The 12,433-nt window shown below is 37.2% G+C and overlaps 1 protein-coding gene across 8 annotated transcripts in view; it reads right to left on the bottom strand.

Annotated features, from left to right (window-relative positions):
• The window catches only part of LY75 (lymphocyte antigen 75), a 90,511-nt gene that overhangs the window by 60,813 nt on the left and 17,265 nt on the right, over positions 1-12,433 (bottom strand). For all 8 annotated transcript variants that reach the window (XR_013929971.1, XR_013929972.1, XR_013929973.1 and 5 more), the window contains exons 13-21: positions 12,045-12,187; positions 6,264-6,345; positions 5,635-5,706; positions 4,455-4,578; positions 3,566-3,601; positions 3,131-3,306; positions 2,602-2,666; positions 1,311-1,387; positions 118-254 (exon numbers count right to left, since the gene is read on the bottom strand). Coding sequence is in view for 1 of the 8 variants with exons in the window: in XM_080399135.1 (XP_080255261.1) it covers positions 118-254; positions 1,311-1,387; positions 2,602-2,666; positions 3,131-3,306; positions 3,566-3,601; positions 4,455-4,578; positions 5,635-5,706; positions 6,264-6,345; positions 12,045-12,187 (912 nt within the window). In the remaining 7 variants the exon portion in view is untranslated. The remainder of the gene's footprint in view (positions 1-117; positions 255-1,310; positions 1,388-2,601; positions 2,667-3,130; positions 3,307-3,565; positions 3,602-4,454; positions 4,579-5,634; positions 5,707-6,263; positions 6,346-12,044; positions 12,188-12,433) is intronic.

Raw genomic sequence — 12,433 nt, 5'->3', positions numbered from 1 at the left:
ACCTCCTAGTCCATTCCTGAACACAGGGGCTACCTCCTCACCTCTTTCAGCCAGGCACTCTAGCTTAATGGATTATGAAAAACAGGTAAGTTTGATTGATCTGTATTATCTCTGTACCTTATTCCGGAACCGACCCCAACCTTTTGGGCATTTTCCTCTAACTGGGCGGTAACTGGGATCGTGTTTCTCTAGTAAGGAGGCATTATTTTTTTCACAGATGAAGGGCAGCTTCACATTACAGTTAACTGGGTAGTCTGCAGAAATAGAAGTTGTAAAAAAAGTTACGTGGTAAGGCCTATCACACTCCAATTGCCATCCGTACTTCATGACATGACAAAGACCAGTCTGACGTGAAGTCCTTCTCAGTGCAACCACAGTGAAGTACTATGCAATCTAAAGCATTAAAAGGAACATGAGAGCAAAAGACAAACGTAAATGCTTTATGCCAGACAGTAATACATTATTCCTAAAGATCCAGAGTCTGATCCCTTACTTCCAGTAGTAACACTTCATATAGGCAGAGACAGCTTCAAAACAGAAAAATCATGAAATAAGATTTGGAATATGAGGACTAATCTCATATTCTGCCATACAGAGTATGTGACCAAAAGGTCATTAAAGCTAAAAAGAATCTGGCCTGTACTGCTCTACATCACTCCTACAATAACTGGACTGGCTTCCTAGTCAGCAGCCATTTTTGGCTAATAGGGGTGAAAACAGATCGGCAGCATACAACAGAATAATGGGAAAAATGTGCTTTAAAGTGGAAACAGTAGTAGACAAGAGGAACTCCAAGGATTATGCATTTTCCCCAATATAAAAAAATGATGGAAAAATACGAAGCTTCAAGTACCGTGGATTTCCATTGCTTTGTGTACCTCTTCCAGTATGACTCCATTACCAAGTGAAATCTGCACCTCCAGATGCATATGCAAGTATTCAGTCAAGCTCCTCTAATTAAAACAACTTTAAGACTTAAATTCCTGAGTCCCGAGTACGTAGCATAAACACAGAAAGGCAAACACCAAAACCAGATTTCACCTGATTAATTAATGTCACAAAAAATGACGATCAATCACAAAAATCTGTCATCTGAATTCAGGTTTGCCTCTGGTGTTCAAGAAATTTTACCATGGCTTCTACCATAAGTAAGAAATAAATGATTCAAAATTCAGATTATCAAGAAGCCACTCACTCCTAATTCTACATCAATTTGCATTCGATGTAAGAGTTTGGGCAGAACAGTAATTACTTTTTTTTTTCCCCCCAATAATGACAGAAAGGAGTGAAAAAAGTAGAAACAGCCTTACCTCTATACCAGTTCTTTCTGGAAACATACCAGCAATCTCTCAGGAATCGATCATGGAAGCGTGAAAATAACTGTAAACTGGATACAAATATTTCAGAGTCAATCTCCAATCCAATGTGATCTTCAAGTGGAAACTGTGATAGCAACAGAGCCAGTGCAAACAAAGATTTGGGCTGGTAACTGTTTCTAAGAGATGCCCTACAACACTGGAAAGGTCAGAGGGTGAAAAAAACTAGACTAGGAACAAATATGTCGTAGGTTCAGTAGGTATGTATTGTGCCCAAATAAATTTTGTTGAGATCTGCAGAACGAGGGTAGGAGGGTATTTATCACCATGCTGCAATTGCAGCACACTGTCAGGACAAGTGAGGAGAATGGGCAGCGGCCCATTTTATTTTCACAGTAGTATACTGCTATAGTATTCTGGAAAGTGAAGAATTGTCCTTGTAAGAAGCCACCGATCACTCGCTGCAGCCATGAACGGCACAATGCAGGTTTGCTGTGAATCATCTCAGCTCTGCAGGGCTGTAATATAAGCCCTTCAAGACTCTGGCACTGCCTAACTGGAAGAGTGATGTCTTAAACACATTTCCCATTCTCTGTTCTCAGGTATTTCTCATGTCCTCAGAGCCAACAGAAGGATTTTTTTCAGAACTTTTTTTTCAGTTCCCCTATTATTAACAGAACACAGAAGGCTTAAAAAAATCCAATAAAGGTATGTCAAAGATCAACCCAATACACTAGCTACTAGACCACAGATTTCAACGATTCACATGACAAGACAGCCTGAAATACAGAGGCTCTGACAGATGCACAGGAAATGAGATTATGAATTCAGTTATTAGTAAGTTATTATGAATTAAACTTTTGATGCCGATAATGCTTGTAATGGGAATAGAACCCCGAATTTGGCAGTTAATTAAAATATTTCAATAATATTTTGAAATATACTCACTTTCTAATTGTACACCCATACTGTCTTAACTGCTATATGCACTACATAGTTCTGCTCCCTCTGTTTTAGGTACTCTATGACCTAAGTTTAGCACAGCAAGAACAGATGCAAGTACATGTGAACAAAAGCAGAGAACAGTGGTCACTGAATAATGCTGAATTTTTTTCCAGATTAGTTCAAATTATTTTTCTTACTTCTTTGAGATGATACAGAAGTAACCTTTTACAATTTTGGGGATAAATTATTTTCCTTTGGAAACTATTCTAGTTAAATATATTCCCAAAAAGCAAAAAAAAAAAAAGCTTACAATAAAGCATCCCATAATTATTCTACATACGGTGAATGATAGCTGTAGCCATAATCAATGAACTTCAGCCACCACTTCTGTTCACTGTTTGATAACTGTGGAAATAAAGAAAAAAAACCCCAGTATTTTACAACCCATAGAGAAAGAGCTCCAGACTCTACTAAGGATAAATCAATGACAAAATTAATTTTGCTTTAAAATGTTCTAAAATATGCAGGAATTAATATTCTTCAGCAATAGGAAAGGATACAGTAAAAGACCAATATGCCATGTAGATGGACCCCTGCAACTACTAGAAAAAAACCGGAGGCAGTGGTTTTGGGTTGTTTTTTTTTTCTCCATGTTGTTAAGGCTACTCTTAAATTTAATTTTTTTTTACAAAACTGACATCAAAATAATTCTCTTTCAACTCATTCTTTTCCTTTTAAGTACAATTAAAAACTATTAAGGCCAAGAAAAATAAAGAAATTAAGGATTAACATTTTCTAATATTGAAAAAACTGGCAAGAAAATTTCCCATTAGTGGAAAGTATCTGTTAGACAGATTACACCCCCTTACCTTTTCTATTTGAGACAGTATTGTCCGAAGTTTTGGGTAAGAGTCCACAGAGGCTAAATCACTATCATTTTTCTGACAGTAGAAAATAGCTTCCTGGAAGCTCAGGTTTTTATCCGGTACAAACCACAGCTCTGCTCCATCAACAACAAGTGGGGCTCCATGAATTCCAATTTCATCTATGCAGAAGAAATACCACATGCATAAGAAATCAATTCTGAAAAACTCATTCACTATTTTTCTGAATGTAATAGGAAATTTCAGTTTGATACTGGGAAAGAGCCAACACTCCTTGCATTCTGAGCTCTCTCAGAATCAAATTTAACTAGTCATGACTTTTGCTGGTATCAAATAGGTATTACAGTAATAAAATAACAAAACTAACAAAATAATTAACAACTATATACATGTAGCAGAATATGCAAAAAGTCAGTTTACCTGGTATATACCACTCAGGTGTCTTTGGAGTGCTACCTGTCCAGGAAAAAAGGAATAGTTACTTCAAGATTACCTTCTACAAGACTGTGGTCACCAATAATAGAAACAATGAATTGTACTCATGCTTCTCAGTATGCATAATAGAAAAAAAATAAAAGGAAAAGGAAAACATACACAAGTTTAATAAAGTAAGCTGATGTAAAACTAATGGGAGTTTGGCACGCCTCAATCTTAAATATCTGTGGGTTTTTTTCTTCCAAGCAGAATACAAACTATTCAGTCTATCACTACCTCCCCACAACAAGGAAGTTTCATCCCCTGAAATGCCTTTTAACGAAGAACCAAAATGTAAAAGCCTACTGGATTACAGTACTTTTCATACTGCATGGAGAAATGTGGATCTGTGCAGATATGCCATGACATTCTTTTGTATTCCCAGTCCTCTGTCTCACTATAACGAAGAGTTAGTACACCAGTTTTACCAGAAGGCAGCTAACTCACCTAAGGCTGAAGCAAACTGTAGACCCAAGATCTCTGTAGTAACAAATATCACTAAGAAAAATTAAGTGAAGTCCACAAATGCTGCAACTCAGTGGCTTATATCACCTCACTTAATAGGAAGCCACTTCTCACTTCATGGGACAAGACAGAATATGGGAGCAGTGATACTGCATCCTCCTCATGGTCATTTTCCGATACATTTTTGAATGTTTTAAGTGCATGTCTGTTTGTATGTGACACAGGCGAGACATCTCATGTGCTGTTCTCTTAACAGTTCAGAGAGGAAATGATAAAATACTGTTTGTGAAGTTTCCGAGTTTAGGCAAAATTGTCAATGCAGTGATAATAAACTCTTTTATATGAATAAATGGATATAACAGCAGTTTACCTTTTGTTATCTGGCAGACCCATTCAAGTTTAGCTTCACAATCGAAAGGCTTGAAGTAAAATTCCAGGTCTCTGCCTTCATGAAAATAAAATCTCCAAAACGATCTCCTTGAAAACTGCGAGGTCTGTATAAAAGCAGAAACAGAGAACTGAGTGAGTATGGCATAGGCCTCTGAAATGTAAAATGAAACTATTAAAAAGGCACTTTGGAAAAGTCAGTGTGTTTTACTGTGGTGCTAGTCTCACAACTTATTTTGCAAAAAATGAGCAGATACAACTGTAACTCCCCACAGTAGCCAGTCTTGTGAAGCGGTTAGGTAAAGGGCCCCTTCAAACTGCTCTCCTCTTGTCTAAAATCCTTAGTAGCTTAATGCCAACAGATTCTCAGCCTGGGATCACGAACACAGGAAAAGAGCACGAGGGGAAATGGCTGTCAACAGAAACAAAAGGATGCAACTATCCTTTCCTTCAGTAAATCCTAAAAGCTGAGGTGATTCTGATTAAGTTAAAAGAGTGGACGGTACTGTAATGATCTCATAAAAATCAGGTGATGCTTCAGAAAAGTTAAAGGCCATTTTAAAACTCATGCCATCAAAACTAAATTAAGCAATGAAGAACTAGGAATTAAGCAGAGGCCTGAATCAGAAACCAGACGTGCCACTTACAGTCTAACTTTGCAAGTAAACAAGGAAATACACACAATAAACACAAACACACACTCTATCCTGGCTACAGCATTCCCCTACTTCAGGCTTCAAACATTTTTTTTAATTTGCAGTTCAGAAAAACTAATCTAAGTTTTAAAAAACTAGTAGGGCTCTGTTTACTTTTTCGGTTTACACTGCGTGTTACATCCTTAAGTGTTATGTGTAATATACAAGACATACACGGTATGGCATTATGCAATAGAAAATAGCATTGTTACTAAGTATTCTGCAGTTCAAAAGAAGTCTTACGAAAGGTTACCATTAGCACAGCACTTGGTACATAAAAAATTGCTTGAATAAGGGAAAATCAGTAATAGCTGTAGACTGATAAAGGGAACACTAGTAACTTTTTCACGATGCAAAGAAAACATCCCAGCACTAAACCTAAATCCAATATATGGCTGGCAGAAGTATTTTTTCAAAGTACTTCCATGTAAAAATATGCATGCTATTATTAGAAACCTGGAAACTAACCTTTAATGCAGCACAGTCTCTTGTATCATATTCGTCTTCCAGATAATCGAGCGGCATAACGACACTAGTTACCTACAGAATAACAGGATGAAGCAATTATTACTTTACAACTATTTTTGTTATGGTAATCCCCAGAGATAACTGTTCAAACCTGGGATCCCATTACATTTATCACTTTTAAAATATGTGTTAAATGGCAGCTACTATGTACCTGTTATTATGGCAAGGGAGAGGGAAAGAACTCACAATTTCGGGCAAATCAGTTACAGTGAAGAAGATATTTTTGGAGAAGTCTGACACAGCAAGGAGATGAAATGATAAACCCTCCCCTCTGTCGAGGCATGAAGGCATCTTATTCTCTCCACCAGTTCTTAGATGTTTACTACTATATTTCTGTTGAAATGTTTTAATGCAATACAGACAGAAATCAGGGTTAATCTTACTAAAGATATGTTTTTAATTAGAAATCTGCTGGGATGGCAGCTCTTAAGTGCACAATCTTCTTCTGAATTATTCATCTGTTGAAGGATCTGCCATATTTTAATTAAAATATTTATCAGTTTGTTTTCAATCCGGTCCAAACTGAAACAAATCAGGACATGATATTTATGGATTAAAAGTCAACTTACAGGTTTATCATCACTCCATTGCCAGGTTCCCAAAGAATCTGGACTCCTCTTATTCATTCCAATCCATACCCATCTGTCATTGCTGTAAATAAACAAGATAAAATCTTAAACCAAGTTTATGGTTCATCTTATTTAATAGAAAGACTGACTTATGTCATGGCATTACTTAGGATCAAGCAGCAAAATCAAAGCTTTATTTCTGCAAGTTGCAGCAGTTCAAAGAGAGAACGGGTATAAGGGCTAGGACCTCTTCTGCACTTTTCTTTAAGAAGATCTGTAAGTTGTCTTTCCCTGATCATAGAGAAAACTAACTAAATCAGGTAATTCCTTTGTTTGCTGCCTCATCACTCCATCAGTTGTCACTCAATATAAAGGTCTCTTTTCTACACTTTTCTTCCAAAATCATACGCACTATTTGGCTTGCCTCTCTTTCTCTTGTCGATATCAGATCATCTCTCTCTGCACCACCAGCTCAAATACACCCTTCCTCAAACCACACAAGAACTACTCATACAGAATAACTGGCTTTGTATTTCCCTTATGTTTGTCAGTGATACAAAACAAACCAAGCACGGGCACATATTTCAGTTACGCACTTTCACAGAAGAGGCATAGTCATAAACGAGCATGTAACACCACTAACTCCGATGCTTACATAAAAGAATGGCATTCAAAAGAATGGCAAGTGACAAATTCAAAGCTTCAGCTATGCTCCAAGACACAAAGTTGCCCCCCAAAATAGGTTTACAATGTAAATACTTAAATCCACATTAACAGCCTCTACCATATGAAGATAAGGATAATACAACAAAATTAAATACATGCTAGTCAAACTGCAAGGTTAGTTTTGTACTGCAGCCTCTACTTCTCAAAATATCAATTTTGTGCTAGGTACTGAAGTTTATAATAATTCACTCCAATCCACTACCCTGCCCTAAAAAGGCAACAAACACTTTTCTGAACAACGGTTAATTGGAAGAGCAAAGGGGAGAAAGACCATGAGTTTTCTATGAAATCACAGGCTATGTGAAACCCTACTGCGATAGAGCTGTGGAAAAGGCACTCTCATCAAGGTGGTCTGACAGCGATAGACTGACACCACAGTACAGGATTCTTGTAAAACTGTATCAGGAGTACCATTCCATAAATTCATGCTGTTCCAAATACAGAGGAGGAATTATAGGATATTTGAGGAAATGAGAGTTTAGGTTATTAACAAGAATTAAGGATTTACTTGCCTAGCCCTGGCAAAGACAATGAAAGGATAAAATTATTCTTTACAATATATCAAGAGACTAAACCCCCAAGCAGAGGTGCTATTTGAGCAAAAAGGACATTGTGTCTGAAGGAACCACAGCTCAGAAACAAATTTAGGCTCAAAATTGGAAACAGATGTCTGACCAGCAGAGGTCAGAGTTTGGAAAAGGCTCCCAAAAAAGCAGTGCTGACAAAGTGATTTTAAGACAGAAGATAAAAAGTTTATGAAAATAATTTCATTACATGGAGGAATGGACTCATACCTAGGCTTACCTGCATAAGCAATGTTATGAAATCACAGGGCAATGTTAAGAAATTCTTTGGTAAGACTGCGCCACTACCTTTCCACACATATCTCCATAAAGATGCTAAATTGAACCTGAAATAGTGCAGCACCGACAAACAACAGCTTAGCCCAGAGTATCTGGGCAACAGTGTTTTATTTTGTAGGGTGTGTTCCCATTGGAAAGAAAAGCATCAGCCACCACGGTATCTCATTTTTGGTTGGGTTGGGCTTTTTTTCCCAACTCCCAGTATTAATTTTCTGACATTGGAGTGATAGTGTGATCACACTAGTCTGATCTTACCGTACTGAATAGTCTTCAGTCTTTTAATGATATCACTAAGGAGCCTCTGAAGAGCCTAAATGCCCCATATCACTCCAGAGGGAAAACTGTGAGCCAAACTTTCACAGCTGTCAAGCAGCTAAGCGGCTTTTTATTTTTCTGTGACTGTTCTTTCCAATTATGAATCAGACGTTGCTTAACTATCCCCTCCTAATCGTCACCTACAGGCTCAGTGTTGTTTAAACAACTGATCATCATAGAAGAATATCTACTAAAAAGAAAACTTGAGAAACTAATTTCAAAAGGATCTGCAGTAATTAACTGAAGAACTAGAACAATTTTTCAAAGTCTTTCAACTTATATTTGGCTTTTATGTAACAATTTTTTTAAAAAATAAAATGTGTCCCAGGTCAAGAATTTCTCCAGTTTATCTTCCAGTTTACCATACTGGTCTGCACACATAACAATGTTTTCCATCTGACTGGGCACTTAAACATCAACATACTTTTTTTGCTTCTTTTGGAACTGTTCAGACATGACCATGAGTACTTCAGTAACTGCTACATTATCCTTCATAGCACTTTTAAGGCTAAGTAAAGCCTTTTGATAGCCTTCTGAAATTACGCTATCATCTCATCACAAAAAAGAATTCTGCCAACTACTTAAGACTAGTATGAATTAAGACTCTCTATTGCAACTAAGCTTGCAGCAAGGAATTTGCTTGTGCTTATCTGTCTCCTCATTGCAAAGCATTTAAAATTCATCCTATGGACTGGCATCAACATGGATTTATCAGTGCCAGAGTATTCTTTGAGTGACATTCCTGGAACCACCTCTAAAACCTAGATTATCCTGAGTTTTAACCTAAAAAATATGTGCAATTTGGGCTTTACAAAGGACTCCACACTGATTAACAATGAAAGACCCTAAATCTCCAGCAATCCCTGCAGAATACCTGTGGCTTTTCTCTCACACAGAGCTAAAACTTCTTAAAAGCCAATGTTGTACAGAAGTAATAAATACAGTTTAGATCAATGTGAAGAGACTATAAACCAGTAGTTTTTCTACTGTCATATTCTAACTGCTGAAATAGAAAAAAAGATCTTTTGTGTCCCTTATGTCAGCTCCAACACAGGATTAAGAGCCTAAGTGAAGTTGCTGTGGCTTGTAGTTCAACCTAGTACTTCACAGAAGGCAAGATGTATACATCGGGGCCAAATGCCTAATGGTGCAATTTAAGGCGGCACCAATTCATCTTTGGCAGTGCTGGCCTAAAAGTATACATGAAACCTATTTGACCCCTTGTTCTTCCCTCTGTAACAGACTACTGCCACTAACTGAATCCCCACCCTGCTAATCACCTGTTCTGCAGTGGAAGAAAAGAGAAGCTGTATTAATGCAATTAAAACTTGAATCTCAGCTTTACTGCTGTTTCGGCAAGTATGTTGACAATAAGATCAACTTTTTCTTGAAAACTCAAGTGTTAGTGAGGCTTTCTAGATTCAGAACAATTACAGCAGCAGAGCTGTGCATATAAAAGGCAACTGATTTCTTTCCAGTAAGGTGTCCTCATTGAAATGTTATTTCTAACCAAATCAAGCTGTTATTCTCCTTGTGGCCAGCATTGCTGCCAGCTATAAGATGCAGAATGCTCACAAAAACAATCCTAAATGAACGGAAGCAACTGAACCAGATCTGTTCTGCCTGTATTACGTCCCTCAAAGTGAAAAGAGGTTATCTCCTGTTTCTTCCAGAAAGCGGAAGGTTGGCAGCCAGATTTTGTTTTCCTTTCCAATGGCAATTGCCTGACTTGGCTGGAGCAATTCTAGCTCTTATTTGCCTCTAAGGTGGAATCTGAGTAAAGAACAGAATGGACTAGGCAAGCTGCCCTTTTCCTGGTGAACCAAACTGACTTTTGCTAACATTTAAAAACAAACAGTTCTCAATGAGTCACCAGAGAACTGTGCAAGGGGAAAAAACCCGAAACCAAAAAAGCCAAGGTGTGGCTCCTTCCCCAAGTTGAACTGAGTGCACTGAATGAACAGTTTAGGTCAGAGTTTGCACTGAGTGAATGTGGAGAACACTGACAAACTGCATGCCAGTGCACTCTAGCAGCTAATCACATCTAACATTATTTTAGGATGATTTCTCCCAGTTATTAGTTATTTAGTTACCTAAATTATTTGTTCTTGGTGAAATAATTTTCTTGGTTTCTTCTCTCCTTTCTCAAATGAGCTTGTTTTCAGACAAGCTGCCCCTGACTCTTGATCTCCAAAATACTTTATATATATAATCACCACCTCTGAGTAATTTGAAAGCGTAAATAACTCAAACACTTCATTATGTTATCTAAACAAACAATCATTATTTAAAAGACTTCAGGCAATATCAGATATGTAGTATTTCTGTTCATGAAGTTCTGCAGTGCTTGAAAAAGTATTAACCCAGATGAAAATACTGTGTTTTGAGTTATATTTGACATATGCAGTTACTGAATCACTGACTGCAAAGTCAGTTTATACTGGGCTCAATATATTACCCCTTATTTACAGTCTGGTAGAATAATACTGAAATACTGGGACTTTCCTTCTTCCAGACTAAGTTCATGTTTTCTGAAAAATGGGAAGTGCTAATGTAGTAGCATTGTGCATCAGCTAACTTTCTGGAAAGGCAGAAAAAGTCTCCACCCTGAAAATCCTAACAAAAAATGGCCATTAACTATAATTAATACCTCAGATAATCTGTAACCTGAAAAGTAGCTCCATGTACTTGTAGGGAAAGAAGGAAAGTTACTTCTCTATTCATGTTCTTTTTCATAGTAGATTAGGTACATGAAAACAAAATTCTTAATTGCAAAACCAAAATTTGTAATTGCAAAACATTATAATAAGATCTACAGCTAAAAATAAGTTGTGCACTAATTTTTATTTCAGGGATTTCAGTCACTTCAGCAAAGGAATCACAAGTGGCTTTTATACAAGCGAAACCATCTATATATAGAGCATACAAGTTTGTTTTTGTCTTTTATTAACATAGACATTGAGTAATTTTCATGACTTGTGCACTTCTAAAAAAAGTTCATTGGGTTTTCAAGGAGGTATCTCTTCAGTCATCATGTTTAAAAAATTTAATCGCAGTGCCGTATGTTGGCAGCTTCTGAAATAATCCCAATTTAGTTTGTTGATGAAAAAAAAATCTAGATCACGTAACTGGCAGCATCTGAGTTTAAGCTGGCAAAAGTTCTGAAAAAACAAGGCTGCCAATCAAAGAAACCCCATATTACACAAGGATCTGACATCACACCAATGCCTAATAAAGCTTTGCAGTGACAGTTCCTTTGATTAAAAATAGAGCCTTAGACTCATAAATTATGTAGCATTTAATTTGTTGATATCAGAAAACTCAACACACCCATCTAATGCCCATATAGTGTTATTGTAGTTATGCCAAATGGGATCCATGCCAACCAGATTGCTGGACACTATATTATTCACATATTCAAAAGACAGCACCCAGTTTAGTCAGGAAGCATTTCATGAATAAAGATGAGACCTATCTGAAAAACTGAAATAATAACTCATCTCTAAAGAACGTATCAGTAAAGAATAGGAACAACTATCATATAGTTATGCCAACATTCAACATAAAGGAGGAGATACTTCGTTATAACACCACAGACTTAAATTCATGTAATAGAAGATACTCAAAGCAATTCTCTCTTTTCCTCTGCTCCCTTTAGCAATGTGAAATATTTGCCCAAGCTGTACTCCCTTGACATTTTCCAGGAAGGCAGTGACATGACCAGCAGTTCAAATGCCACATCTAGCTGTTTTTACTGTGGGAAACGTAAGTCGCAGCACACTATCTCATACTTGCCATTTGGGGTCAGCAGCAGCATTTGCGAACTACTGCAGAATGTGACTGAAATCAAAACTTTAGCATGTGGCTAGTTTGTTACCTGATTATTTTTCTCAGGATAGAATGAAGTGCCTTGATTTCTTCTGCATGACTAAAACTAGGCAGATGGCCTCCAAGTGCTTCACAGAACCTTTCTGCCTCTTCCCAGGTCCTGGTCCGCAGCACTCTTTCACTGTGGAAGAACTTCACAACAGCCAAGCATCAGGGTAGGCAATGACAAAAATGACAGCATTTAAAAAACACTCCTGTACTACCCAAATATGTTCACCCTAGATAGGAACGAGTAAGTGGTATTTCCATAGGAAGAGAGCTTGACTTCTTAACAATTATTTTATTATTTTCAGTTTGTTTGACAACAGCCAGACTCTGAAGTTCAGCTGACAAAATTTGTTTCAAATGCAACATATTCCATATGGCAGACTTTATGTG

Source organism: Falco punctatus (genome assembly GCF_963210335.1).
Source record: "Falco punctatus genome assembly, chromosome: 8".
In the NCBI taxonomy this organism is placed as follows: domain Eukaryota; kingdom Metazoa; phylum Chordata; class Aves; order Falconiformes; family Falconidae; genus Falco; species Falco punctatus.
The sequence above is the reverse complement of the archived record's forward strand: the minus strand, read 5'-3'. Positions and strand labels throughout refer to the sequence as shown.